The 17,116-nt window shown below is 41.8% G+C and overlaps 1 protein-coding gene and 1 long non-coding RNA gene across 5 annotated transcripts in view; one reads left to right on the top strand and one right to left on the bottom strand.

The window, feature by feature from the left end:
* EP300 (EP300 lysine acetyltransferase) overlaps window positions 1-8,762 on the bottom strand; it is a 130,272-nt gene extending 121,510 nt beyond the window's left edge. For 2 of the 4 annotated variants that reach the window (XM_074941650.1, XM_074941651.1), the window contains exon 1: window positions 8,516-8,760. In XM_074941650.1, coding sequence (XP_074797751.1) covers window positions 8,516-8,609 — 94 coding nt within the window. In that variant the 5' untranslated portion in view covers window positions 8,610-8,760. Of the gene's footprint in view, window positions 1-8,515 lie in introns of all 4 variants that reach the window. The other 2 variants (XM_074941654.1, XM_074941652.1) reach the window with 2 other exon arrangements.
* Window positions 8,469-17,116, top strand: part of LOC141980440 (uncharacterized) — a 43,244-nt gene continuing 34,596 nt past the window's right edge. Inside the window, exon 1 of the long non-coding RNA XR_012637560.1 lies at window positions 8,469-8,779. This is a non-coding gene — a long non-coding RNA (uncharacterized LOC141980440). The remainder of the gene's footprint in view (window positions 8,780-17,116) is intronic.

The raw sequence follows: 17,116 nt of genomic DNA, 5'->3' as shown, positions 1-17,116 counted from the left end.
CAAGAGCACTAAAACTACTGAGCCATCTGATTCAAAGAGGTTGTAACCCAGTTTCCATCCTGTTTTTATTCTGGATTTGACATCTGGAGAACTTTACCGCTTTTACATTAAACTGATTGATATATTAAAGTTTTGTTACTAATTGGTCACTAAAATATTTTGAAATAAAATGTTGAAGGTTTACAAATGATTGAGAGTGCTTTTCACCAACACGAGCTAGGGAGACATTTCAGCTCATTCACCATTCTGAAAGCGATTAGCAATAACTTTTTAAACTTCCCCCTTTAGTTATCTGAGTAAATCTATCAGATTTTAAAATACACAATGCAAATCCTCTACATTAGTTTTACTTAGTGACTACTGGCCCAAGTTATAAACAACATGAGGGGCCTTGGACATTAGTAGTTAATAATGGCCCCAATATACCAAGGTAAATGCCTAGCTTAACAACAACTCAATCATTTTGTTAATCAACTTATTGTCTAGTACATTCCCCAGTCAAGGATGTGCCACCAATATACAGCAAAAAGAAAAGGAGTACTTGTGGCACCACAGAGACTAACCAATTTATTTAAGCATAAGCTTTCGTGAGCTACAGCTCACTTCATCGGAAAGCTTATGCTCAAATAAACTGGTTAGTCTCTATGGTGCCACAAGTACTCCTTTTCTTTTTGCAAATACAGACTAACACGGCTGCTACTCTGAAACCTGTCAATATTTAGCATAAGCTTTGTAAAACTAGACTGATTCAAAATAATACTCAGTCTAAGAATATATAAGCTTCAGACAGGAATTTCATTTGTACAGTTTTAACAAGTTTTGAAATACAGCAATTTTCAAATATGTAAGTATTACTGAAGAGTCAATTTTCTGAGCACTATGGGCCCTAGTACGAGTTGAAATTAGAGGTGAATGAGCCTATTTTAGCATACTAACATTGTGAACCACCAGAAGAAAGCACAATGAAGCAACCATTCACTGTTATGCCAGAAAGGATGTGTTTTCTACCTAGAATACCAAAAAAAAAAAAAAAAAAAAAAGCAGGCCGCAGGGATGTGCTAGCTGCCGTTTCCCGCAGCTGCCATTGGCCGGAAACGGCGAACCGCGGGCACAGGGAGCTGTGCCTCCAGATGGTCAACACAAACATGTCTCGCGGCCTGTCAGCAGATTACCCTGATGGGCCGCGTGCCGAAGGTTTCCAACCCTCATCTACAGTCACTATACATTTTAGAAATTCGTCTGTAGGAGAATCACCATGGCTCACTCTCACTCATGCTTCCCAGCAACACCCGCAGAGACTTGTAATTAATCTGGTCCTGAAGTCCAGCATCCTGTTGGAAAAATCCTAAATGCAGGAAGAGAGCTAATATAGGCATAGTTTTGCACTGGTGCTGTAGAAAAGGACAGGAGGACAAAAGAGAAAAACTTCTCTTGCCATTGTACCTCACACAAGCAGTGGTGAATCCCCTGTACTACTGCTGCTCCTGCACATACCTTTTTACAACAGGAGAAGTAGAGAGAATCTAACTAGTGCCACATCAATTCCACATCTCTCCTGATGCAAATGTAACTGAGATAACTACACAACTGGCTGAGTTACCACTACAATTCCTCCATCTAAAAATGGTAGCTGTTCAGAATTCTTGGAAAAATGAAAAAGTGCCAACATTTTCTTTAAAAAAAAATCATACAACAAAAGCATAGCTGAAGACAGTTATTTGTATATGACAAAGTAAAGCCTTCAAAATACACAGAAAGATTCAGAGACATTTGTAATTTTGTGCTGTGATTCATATAACAACCTAACATCAGGAAACATGCTTTAAGGAAGAAATATCGGCTCATGCCCATGGACACGTTGCTTACCACTTAGCAAATAAGAAGGTTCCTGTGTATAAAATAATGATTTACGTCTTGCTTGTCGGATTCATGTATCCAAATTCAGTGGGATCACGATGTTTTGCATGTCACTGACTACAACCATATGCAGAGACAGATGTATTTTACTTCAACCTGCTGCTACAGTTTTGGTAAAGCCTGAGAAGCCAAATCCTTGGAGACCCATATAAATAGTTTAAGCTGACAGGTAAACAAATCAGCAAAATTACTTAGTTTGTCAGATAACAAATCTAAATGACTTTGGGCTCAATCTCCACAGAGGGGCACTGGTTAATGTGCAGAGAAAGATTAAAGTAAGATCATTACATCAATAGAGCATGCACTGGAAGACCATCCCACTGAAGCATGAAAGCAAGTCATGGAGGAGAGACTAGAGACAACCAACCAGAAGGGGGGAAACAAACTTGCAATGGATATACTTATAAGTCCCATTAAATCTACTGACAGAGAAAGACTGCTGTACACTTTGGACATAGCAATCCATAGCAAAGAGCCAGAATTCTTCCAATAGTATACGTAATCTTCCCCCCCGCACCCAACCCACACACATTAGTAGGAAAAAAAAAATTTCTACACAAGAGTTTTAACGAAGAATTGATTAAGGATCTGAACTGATGGCTCCTTTTAGGCAGAGTTAAGGATTCAGCCTGAAAGAGATCATTTAACAAGAGACCATCTCAACCGCATCTACTTAAAATTAACTAGGTTTTGTTGGAATCTAGCATCTAAAATTCCTGAATGCCTAGGGACCTCTTGAGTTTATATATTACACACACAATTTCCATAGACCTTTAACTTATGGTGTATATAGTTTTTATTTTAAAAATTTGTAGAACATTTCAAGTTTACATACCCAATTCAGTGTGTGGGAAAAAAAGATAAATAGTTGTAGGTATCATAAGATTAGGAATGGAATGCAAGGTTGTGAAGTCTGCAGGATCATTGATTTTTGAGTCAACCACCATAGAAATATAAAGTTACTGTTCTTCTCAAAAATCTTATTCTAACCTTGACAGTCCACTTGACTACAAACTAGAAATTATTTCAGTTCCCTCAATTATTTACGGTTGATTAAAATAATTGCCAACTGTAACAATACAATATGTATTACATTATTTTCTACCTGTCCAACCCCCAAATTAAGGGTTCTGTTTAACAACTGACACCATTAACACTTCAAAAAACAAAAACAGGAAAAACTAGAACTGGGTCTCACCAGAAAAGGTAATAAATCTAGTTTTTAAATAATTTCTACAATTTAAATATACGAAATTATTTCAGGTCTTAGTTTGAGTTTTTTTAAAATGAGTTCTCTAATTTTTCAGGTACCAGAACAAGCAGTTTTAGAGAAAAATACATTTAAGTTATAAAAATAAAGATTTCCAAGTGAATTCTTGACAATTGCCTACAGCTTCATTGCTGATGGACAGTATTTCATAGTAAAGGGTGTGGAAGATGTGTGACTTTGTGATAGGGCACAGGAACATGAGTCAAGAGACCCAGGTTCTATTCCTGGCTCTGTCGCTTACCTGCTACATGGTCATGAACAAGTCACTTCACCTCACCTTCCTCTGCTCCCTCTCCCTACCCTTTGCATATCTTGTCTACTGAGACTGTAAGCTCTTTGAAGAAGGACTGTAACTTTAGAGTCTGCACAATCTCAGTTGCACAATTGTAATACAAGTAAAAACAGTTTTATTTGCTATAATACAAAAACTCTACGTTATCTGATTATACAATCTATTAAAGAGGCAGCAAATGAAAATAAGGTGAACTGCGACAGAGACTCACCCAAGTTTCAGAGAGAAAGAGCACATGTAAAATTGAAAGGGAGGGGAACTCAGGATTAAGATCTGATTGCTGTGCAAGAAAGGGGGCAGGAATCAGACCTGAAAGGAGAGAACGCTAGAAAGAAAAAAGTGAGGTCAAACAAATGGAGAGAAACTCCAAGAAGGAGCCTGAAAACTGGGTAGAGACTTTGTATCAATTTCTGAAATAGACAGGGAGCCAGGTTAAAATTTGAGGTGATGTGTTTCTAATGAAGAAACAACCTTCCACATTTTAAAGTCAATGAAAATTAAATCTTCTATACAAAGAATTACAGTAATCTAGATGACAGAAGATGAGAATATGAATCATTTTTATAAGAGGAGCAAGTCCTGAAGATTTTCAATATGAGAAATGTATACACCTTGGATACGAGGGTTGCAGAAGAATTAAGGGTCAAGATGAGAACAAATCAAGATTTATAAAAAATGGATACCAAGTGGAAGGGAGATCAAGGGAGTGTACATTTGGCTCTAAGGGCTGCTGTTAATCAATAGAATCTGATTTTTGGATATGCCTAGCCGAAGGACACTAAATTCCATACATATCTCTGCTACCACAAATCTGTATATTAACAGTTCTCAGGAAATGAGAGAGTTGTTTAATATTTTACAACTAACTTACATTTCAAACAGTATTTTTTTATCCAACAACCAAAAGATATGTACAGTCTACTACAATGTTATAACATTTATCAAGGAATACAAAGTTCAAGATATCCTCTCCAATATATAACACCATTTAACACACCTGATTAATGGAAGGAAATCTTGCCCAAAATGAACTTAAAAAAATATTTGGTATTTCTGAAGACTATTTGGGATACTAAATTTACATAAAGCACTTGTCAAGCATTTCATTACAGTATTAATGAAAATGGAAGACTTTTACTCCAAAGCCTAGACTACACAGGGAAAGGTTTGCTGGGTATACATATACCAGCAGAATCTGAGCGAAAGCTGCATCTACGCTTTTTTAGCAGTGTTTCTGCTAATACAGCTTATACCAGGTCCCCAAACGAAATACGCTATATCAGCAAACGCACTTTTATGAAGGAATGTCCATGTCTACACGAAGGCTTTCGCCAGGACATAAATGTCACCAAAAAAACCTTACCTGATATTGCTTATAATAGCAAAAGTTTCTAGCATAGACCTGGCCCAAGTGTTCAGATTTAGCATTCTTTGCAGAACTCAACTTAGGGCTTCATATGTACAGACAGGTATCAGTCCTCCTTCCCACCAATTTTTGTCAACTGTTCACAATGAAGCGGTACCAGTACTTTTGTAACTACTGAGAAAATCTAAGATGTTCAGCTCCTAAAGTCAAGAGTTTTTAAGGGATTCATTAAGAATTACAAGGGATGACAAAACAAGATGTAAAGTTTAACCATTAATTTACTAGAAGAAAAACCATTCACAATATCAAGATTTTTTTTATACTCCTCAGTATCCAGGAGAAATAACAGTATTTTAGTGTTGGCAAATGATATGAACCTGTAGTTAAACACTTGAGCTGGCTTGTAATACAGTATTCCCTTCCTGCTTCTTCTTCCCCCGGACAAGGAATTTAGCCTTTATTAGAATTTATTTTTGCATTTTATATAAAACATTTTTAAACTGTAAAAGCTCTTAAGTTATACCACATTCTGTGGCTTCAGAGTAAATATTGCTTTCAAAACAGGAGAGAAACAACAGCCAAGGCTTCTTAGAAAGAGATCCAGCACTGCGACACAGTGGGGAAGAAGCGACTGGATGAGCAGAGAAGTGAGGTTTACTAGTGCAACCCCATGTGAACACCTTTTGAACTCTCCCAATGCATTTTGTGTTCTGAAACAGAATCCCAATACCTTCCTTTTTTGTGTGCATTCTGAAAACGAACTAACTAAATAGTCTTGGTACGTAACAAAAACACAATTGGGGATGAATTATAGACCAAGTCTTGGCTTCTGTATGATGAAAATATTTGACATCTGCTAGTTTCAGCTCTAGCAACTCAACTAGACTCACCACTGCTCTTAGGTCTCCAATCTGCCAAATCCATATTTTAAATTAACACTGAACCAAATAAGCCAACAGTGAGAAAAATACAAAAAGAATCCCCTTCACACTTGCAAGCAAAGCAATATGGCCACAACAATTTAGAAATTTCTGACACCTCACTTTATGAGCACAATCAAGTTCACAAGCTAATATTTAGATTACTGCAAAAAACAAAAAACAAAAAATGTAATGTTTCTAGTAAATAATTAAGGTAAGTTCAAAAGCATGATGCAACAATTATCCTAGGAGTGGGGCAATACAACCCATTCTATAGCTGGGACCTACCACACCACATTACACAACACATCACTAATTCAAAGTTACTTCAGGAAAAGAAAGGGAAAAAGCCTTAAGATATAGTAAAAACTAGAGTTGTGGTGTTTATGGAAACAGGTTATTGACATGAGACAAAAAACAGTCAAGCAATGGAAGTGAAGGAATATAACCCGCAAATGATGGGTTTTGACTTAAAGAAACACTGTAATATTCAACTTTACAAGATACATGTGCTTCTCAGATGAAGGCATAATTATGTCCAGGTAACAAACAGTACTGTGCCTCAAAGCCCACAATGTTAATATGTTACTTAACATGAGAACCCAGGGTAAAGAAGTCTACATCAATAACTACTGAGTGTAACTTCATATGAAAAATTGACACTATCCAAAGCCTTTGCATTACCTGTTGAATTAAGTAAAGTTTGAGTTTATACAAGTCTTATGAAGAAAGTACATTCTGTTTTGTCCACTATTATGTCACATCTGAATTCCTAAGAAATAGTTAAAATATCCATAGTAAGTGTTTGACCATACCTATACAATGATTCCTCAACTATTAAGTCACTCAATGCTCCTGATTAAAATGCTTACATTTTATGAAATATATTGAATACCTGCACTTGTTAAATAGAAATAAGCTCCTTGTAGCCTGGCACAACTAATGTTTTTATACTTTCAGTCAGATGCATAAAAAGTTTCCACCTGTCCAGCTATTCTAAACAGCATCCTGATCCACACACAAAAAGCCTGAAGTCAAACTTGGACCTTTCCACACAACTGAAGGGGGGAAAATTATATGATTTTGAACTAAAACAATTCCCTGTTGAATGATCAACTTGACAGGGAAAGGAAATATATGAAGGCTACTGAATTCAAGTACTTGCTTTCTAAGTAATGCTAAAAATCAACCACTGGGTCTGACAGGAGAGAAGTTCCTCTTCCTCCACCCCATCTCCCTCTTCTATTAGAGACCAGACCTGTTGATTTTGGGACAGAAATGTATCACCCCCCTTTCACAGTCTCTGTAACACTCCTATTCCTTAATGTGCTCTAAAAGTTCTCAGCAAACTTCTTTTTTAAGTTATACACCAATTAAAACTTCATTATTCCAGAAGAAAAGATCAGCAAAAAAAAACTTTTTAATTAAGGTGATTCCAGTTAAACCAGTGCACAACTGAAAGCTAGACATTTAAACATCTTGTTTACTGTCTGATGGCCACCCATTTTTTACTTATTTTCCTGGTAGCTCAAACAATTACAATGAACAAGAAAACTGGTGCCGACAAGGAACAACCTTAACTAGCCAATGTATAGCAGGAGAAGACAGACAGTTGGGGAGTCCCCAAAGTTTTCCTTTGGCTAACATCTAAAAGCAAGTTTTGAGAAACAACTAGGGGCAGGCTGCTCAGTACTCTCAAAGCAAAATGATACCAAATACTTACCTGCTTCTTAATAAGAGGCAGTGAAAAGAAGAGCAGCTTATTATTGTTAATTTCCAGTACAACCAGTTTACATTTGCTGGAGATTGGAACACCCAAAATTTACACCCTCTAGCTTGATTTCAGAGCAACTATGGATTGTTCCTCCCTACAAAACCACTGTTAAAAATCTTTGCAGGATTGCAAAGAACAAGCCCCGTTCATCTTCACAACCCAATAAACATACATGGGAATTTCAGACATTTTGGCCTCACAGCAAAGAAATGGGAGATGCAAAATGAACTGCACTCCATATTGATTCTTAATGCAAATAAGATGAAACGCTATGTGTTTGCATGAAGATAAAAAAATCTTAAAAAGCCTTACAAATCACTAAAATCTGCAGTCTAGGTCTTTAAAAACTAAGACTAAGCTAAATTTCTAACAAAAAACAGAACCATTCTTCCTCAGAGAAAGACCGGGTGAGAAAGGGTGAAGGGAAAAGGTAAAAAAATAAATAGAATAACCAGAATGCAAACAAGGGATAAAATGAGGAATGGAAGAGAATTCATTCCCTTATTCAGAAAAAAATGTGATGTAAAGTCCTTACATATAAGCCAACAAACATTAAGAGACAGATGTGTGTGTATACACATGCACACAGTTAGGACTGATGAAGAGAATGCTTGTGTACACTATTTTATGCCTATCTCTCTATATATATTTATCTTAATCTGACTAAAGAACTTGATATAATTATTACAACGAAAAGAATAAAAATGGTAGAATTGTTAGTCTCTCTGCAAATGGCCATATGCATAATAAACCGAACAGCTTTCCTCTCAATCACGTCCAACAAATAAAGGGCAAGAGCAATTAAATACCCTCCGAGGAGATTAATACACATAGGTGCAGAGGAAAAAGGGGTGCAAATGGGAAGACAGGAAGGAGGAGGGAAGTAGAGCTGGAGAAAAAAGAGGGGGAAAAGGGGACAGAAAGGGTTCTAGGTGTACAGCTGGGATATGGGGGGGTCTGGGCCCCTGAGACTGACCTGTGCCGTCGCTTGCGGACACGGAGAGCGCCGGTGAGGAGAGTTTAGGCCGCTTGGCTGAAGGCGGGCCCGGCTCCACCACATTCTCGGCCATTTTTAATTCTTTTTAGTCAAACACAACGAGCAGAGAGACGGGGGATCCCCAAAATCTTCGCCTTCCTCTCGGGCCCCCGACTCAGCTGAAGACTAAGGAGAGCGAGCGACGGATCTGGAGGACGTGGGGGTCCAAGTTCCCCTTTTTCTGCCCCTCGGATTCGGTCTCTGGTAGGGTGGCACCGGCTCAGCGGGGGGGAAGGTGGGGGGTAGGGTGGGGAAGAGGCCTTTTCCCCCGGGCCACGGGCAGAGGGGACGGGAAGAACACGGAAAGCGCCCCCGCCAGAAAAAAAAAAAAAGGAGAGAAGAGGCTGGTGGGTTTTTAGTCAAATTAATCCCGGCTGTTGTGCTGCTGGTGCTTCCTCATCTCTGCCACCATCATCTTCATCCTCCGGGGGGTCTCCTCCTCCTGCTGCCGCCTCACCGCCGCCATCAGCCTCTTCCTCCTCGGCGTCGTTCTCCTCCTCCTCATCGCCACAAGGAGGCGGGCGAAGGAGGGGAGAGGAGGAGGAAAAAGGAGAGAGAGAAAAAAATCACCCTCCTCTAGCAGCTCCTTCCCTGTACAACACCACCCTGCAAATAAAAAAAAAGACACCCACCGCCCGCGAAGGGGCTGGAGGGGAGGAAGACAGCGCTTGTGCGGGGTCCCCAGCTCCCCCTGCTTCTTCCTCGCCAGGCACTAATGGCTGCAGAGAGGGGAGCTGGAAGGATGAGGAGGGTGAGGATAAGTCCCAGGAGTCTCCGCTTCACATCTTGTTGTGCGGGGAAGGAGGAGGGGTTGTTGTCCTGATGGAGGCAACGCCGATCCCGAGATGGGGGTGCAGGGGCGGGTTTCAGCGCCCCCTCCGCTCTCTCGCTCAGCCCGAGGAGCCGGGTGCCCCCCAGAGCAAGCGGAGGGACCGATCCCAAAGCAGGAGGAGGAGGAGGAGGAAGAAGCAGCCGGCCCCTCCCCCCTTCTCTCGCGCTACCTTCCCCCTCCCGAGTGGCTGAGGATGGTTATTAGCGCTGGGTTTGGGCAGGGCGGGGGGTGTTGGGCTCCTCTCTTTCCCCCCACTCCCTGCGCTCGGCGATGGTCACTCTCCGCCTCTCCCACCGCCGCTCAGGCGCTACTAGGACGCCCTCTCGCCTCCGCCATAGGGGGCGGGGGCCCCAACGGGGGTCCAGACGCCTCCCAAAATACTGGCCCAAGAGGGGGAAATCTCCCCCTTATGGATAAAACAGACCGCGGGGGGGGTCTCCTCTGCTTCGGGGCGGGGTGGGACGGGGCTTGGAGCGAGGAGGCCGAGCGCGCAGGCTCCCTACTGCCCCTGCCTGGCTCTCGGCGGCTGGCTGCGGGGCTGGTGTGATGTATGTGGGGGATGCGTCTCGGACTCTCTCTTCTCTCCCCGTTCCCCGCCCGGGACCCTGGGTCTCTCTGCGCTGCCCGCCCCCTGGCTCGCCCCGTCCGGCTCGGTCTCTCTCGCCCTCCCTCAGTCGCTCACACACAAACAAAATGGCGGCTGTTGTTTCTTCACTCTCCTGAGTCCTCACAGGGAAGCGAGCGGCGGCGGCGGCCGGAAATGAGCCAAGAGAAAAAAGGAGGCGGGGCTGGGGCGGGGGCGGGGGCGGAGCCATGCGGAGCTCGCACTCACAATGGAACGCGGGGGTTGGGGGCTAGAATGGGGGGGGAGAATCGGGGGCGGGGCCAGCTGAAGTCACGAGACCAGGCCGACCACTCAGCGTGCGTTGCTCATCGTTCCCTTCCGCAAACTCCCTCACCTCCGCCCCTTAAAGGGGAAGGAGGACGATGGGGAAAAACCATTTCTCTTCCCCCCCACCCACACCGTGTATTATTAGTCGGCCGAAAAGTGCAGCGCGGTGGTTGCTTGGGACAGGCCTGTTGCAATCCTACAGCTGAGGCGGGGGGGGGAGGACGCAACCTGAAGCAGGCAGCTCCTGTGCTGCACAGCGGGGCGGGGGCACGACAGCCCGCGGTGCGGCTGTCCCTGCACGGCATACACTGCATAGACAAAGGCCCCACAGCTAAGCCCCTGGGTTTGGGAGGGGAAGGTTTCTCAGGTGGAAGCAGAGCAGTACTTGGCCCATTTTCTACTCAGGTTCCTACACAGACAGCTGGGTATAGGTATGATGAGCTGTCTGCACCTATATGTATATTACATCATTGTGCTACCTATGGTTGATAAATCATCGTGCAGGCGTGTGATGCAAAGCTGTGTCTAACCAGCCTGGCAAAATTCCACCTTCCTGCTTGCCTGGGAGAAGCAATTTTATTTATTTAAAATACAGGCATGGACACTATTTTTTCTCCCCCATTATCATCAATCATCATCGGCAAGCACAGCTGCATAGATTTTGTACTGGGACTGATATGCTTTTATGACAATTTTGCGAGGTTGGTTTCTCACAAACACACAAATTCTGATCTCACCTACACTACTGTACAGTGTTATTTACTATGTATCAACATTGGGCTTTGCTCTGCCCTAGGTATAAAGACACTGCCCCATCCAGCAGTTTAAATATATGGCCACTATCCTGCATCTTGTTCCATGTGGGCAGACCCCTACATCTGTGCACAGACCTAGTGACTTAAACGGGCTCTGCACGCACCCAGAGGGCTCCATGCATGCAGAACAAGTTGTAGCAGCTAGGCCTAAAAGACAGGCAAGAATGTATGCAGGGATACAAAATCTGGTGATAACTCAGAAAGGGGAGTTGTTTGGTTAAATTAAAAACAAGAGTGTCTTTAGGGTGACCAGCAAGTGTGAAAAATCGGGACGGGGGTGGGGGGTAATAGGAGCCTATATAAGAAAAAAGACCCAAAAATCGGGACTGTCCCTATAAAATCGGGACATCTGGTCACCCTAAGTGTCTTCTTTCTTGCCACTTCCCTGTTCAGGGTCAGCAAGTTTTATTGCCTTCTTTCAAAACTCATGACCTGGCGGTCACACAAATTAGTAATTTGATGGTTTGCTAATATCTGGTTCATGTACCATATCTTTGTCCTCTCCCTTGGTCATCTTCCATCCAAGATCAGCTCAAGGGCCATTCTACCAATATAACTCTCAGGTCTTTGCTGGACATGTCCATAACAATGTAGCGTAGCCTCCTTCAACTTGTCTTCAGTTGGGACATTTCTCAGTAGGCCCTTTACAGCCTCAGTTCATTTCCTCTCAAGGAATGTCCAGTAATCTCACCATCTCAACATCTTCATTTCCATAATGGAGAGCATACTGATTTCTTTTTCTTGTGGCTGGCCACGACTCTGTTCTGTACATTAGTATGGGTTGAACTACAGTTTTACACACTACCTTTTAACTTTATTGGTATCTTTATATCACAGAGAACTGAGGTCAGCTCCCACCATTTGTACCAAGCAGCTTTGATATGATGCCAGACATCATGTAGGAGGGAACCATTGTCAGAAACCATTGATCCTAGGTATTTAAATTATTTCACTCTTCTAAGCTGTTTGCCTACAATATCGTTTGTGGTGGGTCCTCCTCCCTCTGTTGTCAAAGCCTTAGTCTCACCAAAATTCACTGTAAGTCCCACCTGTTCAAAACTGTGTTGCACTTGTTCAAAGTTGGTTTCCAGTGTCTCACAATCTTCTGCACATATCACTAAGTCATCAGCAAACACCATATTCCAAGATGACTCCCTTCATATATTCTCACTTATCAGATCCATGAAAACCACAAACCAAAAAAGGCTCCAATGCTGACCCCTGATGCAGACCATTTACTGGAAATGCTTGCTGTAGCCTCGTATGGTTTGGACTGTGGTAGTCATTCCATCATACATAACCAGATAAAAACGGACATATCCTTCTGGCACACCCCTCCGTTGCAAATTCCACCAAATTAATTATCTTGGTACATGATCATATGCCTTCTCCAAGTCCACAAAGACAATACCTAGTTGCCACCTCTTTTTTCTCTGCGCTTCTCCTGGAGGATTCATAGAACTATGGCGTAGATTGTACTCCTTCCACACATAAGTCCCTACTGACCCTTCCAGACTTCAACTGAGCCACACAAATGCTTTTCAATAATCTTCTCCCACATTTTCGTAGCATGTGATATCGGCTTAATTGGGCAATAATTAGCATACAGTGTAATATCTCCTTTATGTTTTAAAGCAGGCACCACAAAGCTTTACACCATTCATCCGACAATTTCTTTTTCTTGAGAATATCATTGAACAGACTTGTAAAATACTTGACACTTTCCCTTCCCAGTGATGTCAGCGCATCCACCCGTACTTCATCAGTCCCAGATGCTTTCTCCTGTTTCTTTTTCATAAGTGCCTGTACATCCTCTTCCTCCTGTATGCAATCTATCACACCACAGGTTGGCTTACATATTCATAGTTTTCCTTCGGATTCTCCTCATTGATCACTCTTTCCAAATGATCACTCCAGACTTCGTTGATTGGTTCACCATTCATTTTCAATAACCATGTTCATTTCTAATATAAGCAAACTCTTTTACATCCCTTACCATTTTCTTTCTCGCCTAAGCGAGTTTGTAGATGGTCTGTTCTCTCTCATATCCTCCTGATCTGTTATATAGCTTGCCACAAGCCAAATTTTTAGCTGTCACAACACTTATTTGGCCTTTTTATTTTCCTCCATATATGTCATTTTATCATTGCTCAAACCACTGGCCTGCCATTTTTTAAAGGTTACCATTTTCTTCTCAATGCATTCTTTAACTTGAGGATTCCACCTCTAAGTCTCCCTTTAAATCCTTTTTGGTACTGGTTTCACCACTCCAAGGACTTCATGTGCCATTTCCAGCAATGTTAACTTTAGTTTGTGCTCATTATCCTCCACACATCCCTGTGTGTAGTCAGGAAGTCTACCTATTACTTCTTGTTTAAAGATTTTTTTTATTTCCAGTGTTAAGTTTCCACCACTTAGGCTTTTCCAGTGCTCAGGGGTTCAGGTGTTTTGAGGACTCTGCATTCTGAAGTCTGTAAGAAGAAGTCTGTGCTGGTTCACAGTACACTCACTGGTGTGACACGGTGATGTCCTGTTCCTGTCTTCTGCTCTTTCTATGCAGACACAGAGACCTTCAGTTGTTAAACACCCCAGTGCAGTCTATTTACATTTGCTCTTCCCAGCACATTACTGATCCATACACCATAATTAATTACAGTTTCAGGTTTCTCCTCAGTTCTCCACCAAGGAGAAAAAAGAGAAGAGATCCCTCTACCCAGAGATCCTTCCTGGTTCTGGCTCTGCTAGCTTGCCTGTCTCTCTCCTGCACTCTCTTCCTGTGCCTTTTTACACCTCCTCTGTTAATGGGCCAATTTTCTCATTAGTCCTCCCGCAACTCATTCTAATACACCAATTGGGCCCTGTCAGATCTACCTGGGAGAGGCAGGGCGGATTAACTGGTGTTGAAGTGACCAGAGTGCTGGCTCAGCTGTTGGTTCCCAGCACTCTGTCATAGCTGGGTATTACCTTACAAGTCATTATTCATGATCTATCTCTTCTTGTTGTTAAAAATAAATCAATTTGACACTGCTGGCATAGGTTATTAGGTGGCTTTCCCTCTTCAGAAAGGGTGTGTTTGCAATCACCAAGTCCAGTGCCAGAAGAGTATGTAAGACCATTTCCCCCTTGAAGTTTCTGGTTCCAATGCCATGCCCTCTGTGGACTGCTTCATACCCATCCTTCACATTTCTAACATGTGCATTTAGATCTGCTCCTCTCTCATTGGATGGTATGTTTCCAATAAGGCATAATAACTCATCTAAAAACTCCTCTTTTATGTTTTGATTCTATCCTAGCTGTGATGCATGCCCACTTATTATATGGCTATTTACCTCTCTCCAGCACAGTTTAACACTCATTAGTTGGTTTGACCTTCTGGAAACCTCTATCATATGCCTGTGCATGGTATAATTCAGCATAACTCCAACACCATTATAGGAGGTTGAACTCTCTGAATAGTAGATTTTGTGACCCTCCACTAGTATCTTGGCTTTATACCTTTTCCATTTAGTCTTTTGTACATGTGCCACTTTTACTATTCTCCTCTTTAAGACCTCAAATACCTCCAACTTTCTTCCAGTCACCGTTCCTGCATTTCAACGTGCATATCTCAGCTCACTCCACTTACCAACTTGCTTCTTTAACTTTTGCATCCATTGCCCGGTTACAATAGTCATACAAGACTGTTGTATGTCTCTTGCAGGAAACACCCTAGCCATCTGACATGGACATCACGTGACATGGACATCAATTCACATGAGCATATCTATTGGACAAACTTTTCAGGTCCTCTGTCCAAGCTGGCACCCTTGGTTTGAAATTGGTGTTTCCCTTCTCCTAGGTCCCTGTCGAGGCTACCGAGCCCCACCTGTACTGGCAAAACTTATTTTAAGGCGGTGTTTATTTGCTTTGACATACGTATCATAGGGTCTATGTGGCATTTGATAGAGGTAGTGACACCACCAGCTATCCCACCATGCCCTGCTAAGAGATGCCACCAGTTGCTCTGCAACTGTTTACTGGAAAATTGCAGCTGTTCTACCTCTGCAGGATGTTTCCCTATCCGCCAGCTAGGGACTTGCCTGATGGGAGTTGGTTGCCCCGTCACAGGAAATAAAAAATTGAGTAGTATATTCACATGTGGGTTTGTATTTGAAAGCTTTGTGATACAAGTGGCTTTTCAAGAGGCACTGAAAAGAAGAAAATCATAGAATTGTAGGACGGGAAGGGAACTCGAGAGGTTATCTAGTCCAGTCCCTTGCACTCATGGCAGGACTAAATATTTCTAGACCATCCCAGACAGGTGTTTGTCTAACTTGCTCTTAAAAATCTCCAATGATGGAGATTCCACAACCTCCCTAGGCAATTTATTCCAGTGCTTAACTACCCTGATAGTTAGGAAGTTTTTCCTAATGTCCAACCTAAACTGCCTTTGCTGCAATTTAAGCCCATTGCTTCTTGTCCTAGCCTCAGAGGTTAAGGAGATCAATTTTTCTCCCTCCTCTTTGTAACAACCTTTTATGTACTTGAAAACTGCTATCACATCCCTTCTCAGTCTTCTCTTCTCCAGACTAAACAAACCCAGTTTTTTCAACCTTCCCTCATAGGTCATGTTTTGTAGAACTTTGATCATTTTTGTTGCTGTTCTCTGGACTTTCTCCAGTTTGTCCACATCTTTCCTGAAATGTGGTGCCCAGAACTGGACACAATACTCCAGCCGAGGCCTAATCAGCATGGAGTAGAGCAGAATAATTACTTCTTGTGTCTTGCTTACAGTATTCCTGCTAATACATCCCAGAATTATGTTTGCTTTTTTTTCAAGTGTTACACTGTTAACTCATATTTAGCTTGTCTTCCACTATGACCCCCAGATCCCTTTCCACAGTACTCTTTCCTAGGCAGTCATTCCCCATTTTGTATGTGTGCAACTGATTGTTCCTTCCTAAATGGAGCACTTTGCATTTGTTCTTATTGAATTTCATCCTATTTGCTTCAGATAATTTCTCCAGTTTGTCTGGATCATTTTGAATTTTAATTCTATCCTCCAAAGCACTGACAACCCCTCCCAGCTTCCTATTGTCCGCAAACTTTATAAGTGTATTCTCTATGTCATTATCTAAATCATTGATGAAGATATAGAACAGAAGTGAACCCAGAACTGACCTCTGTGGGACCCTACTCGATATGGCCTTCCAGCATGACTGTGAACCACTGATAACTACTCTCTGGGAATGGTTTTCCAACCAACTATGCACCCACCTTATAGTAGTTCCATCTAGGTTGTATTTCCCTAGTTTGTTTGTGAGACAGTCATGCGAGATAGTATCAGAAGCCTTACTAAAGTTAAGATATACCACATCTACTGTTTACCCCCATCTACAATGCATAGTTTAGCTCAGGGGCATAGAAGTTACTGCAGATTTACACCAAATTACAAAACAGAATTTGGCCCACATGTATTTAAAATATTATAATTCTCTTTATCATATATAAGGTGATATTTTATATACAGAAAATTATACCGTGTATTTCAAATGTACACACACATTCCCCTTCTACGCTTGGTATGAACCTACAGCAGATCTCTTATGTTATATGCTAAGTTACACAATATTTAATTAATAACCATCAGTCACAGAGCCTTTCTGCAGTTTAATGGGGATTATTGACTGGCCAAGAGTTCCTAAAATCTTTAGCTCTAGTCAGGTATTATTACCCAGGAAATACCCTGAAGCAAGGTTTAGAGGAGGGGGTGGTTTGTTATTTTTGTTTTGTGTTTATTTGCTTTGCTTTTGTAAGTTGAAAATGGAAATGAAGCATAGGCCTGCATATTTTTAAATAGAAAATGTAGTTTCAGTTGGTCTGCATGGGATATTTATGAAGATTAATGTCTCTTACATTAGCTTGTCAATGAATCATATGAATCATTTTTCAATACTACATTTTTCATGAGTGTTTTTGTACTCTTCAGGTGTCTTTATGTGAATTCAGGAGGGAGTTTGTGG

Source organism: Natator depressus, chromosome 1, assembly GCF_965152275.1.
Source record: "Natator depressus isolate rNatDep1 chromosome 1, rNatDep2.hap1, whole genome shotgun sequence".
NCBI lineage: Eukaryota > Metazoa > Chordata > Testudines > Cheloniidae > Natator > Natator depressus.
The sequence above is the reverse complement of the archived record's forward strand: the minus strand, read 5'-3'. Positions and strand labels throughout refer to the sequence as shown.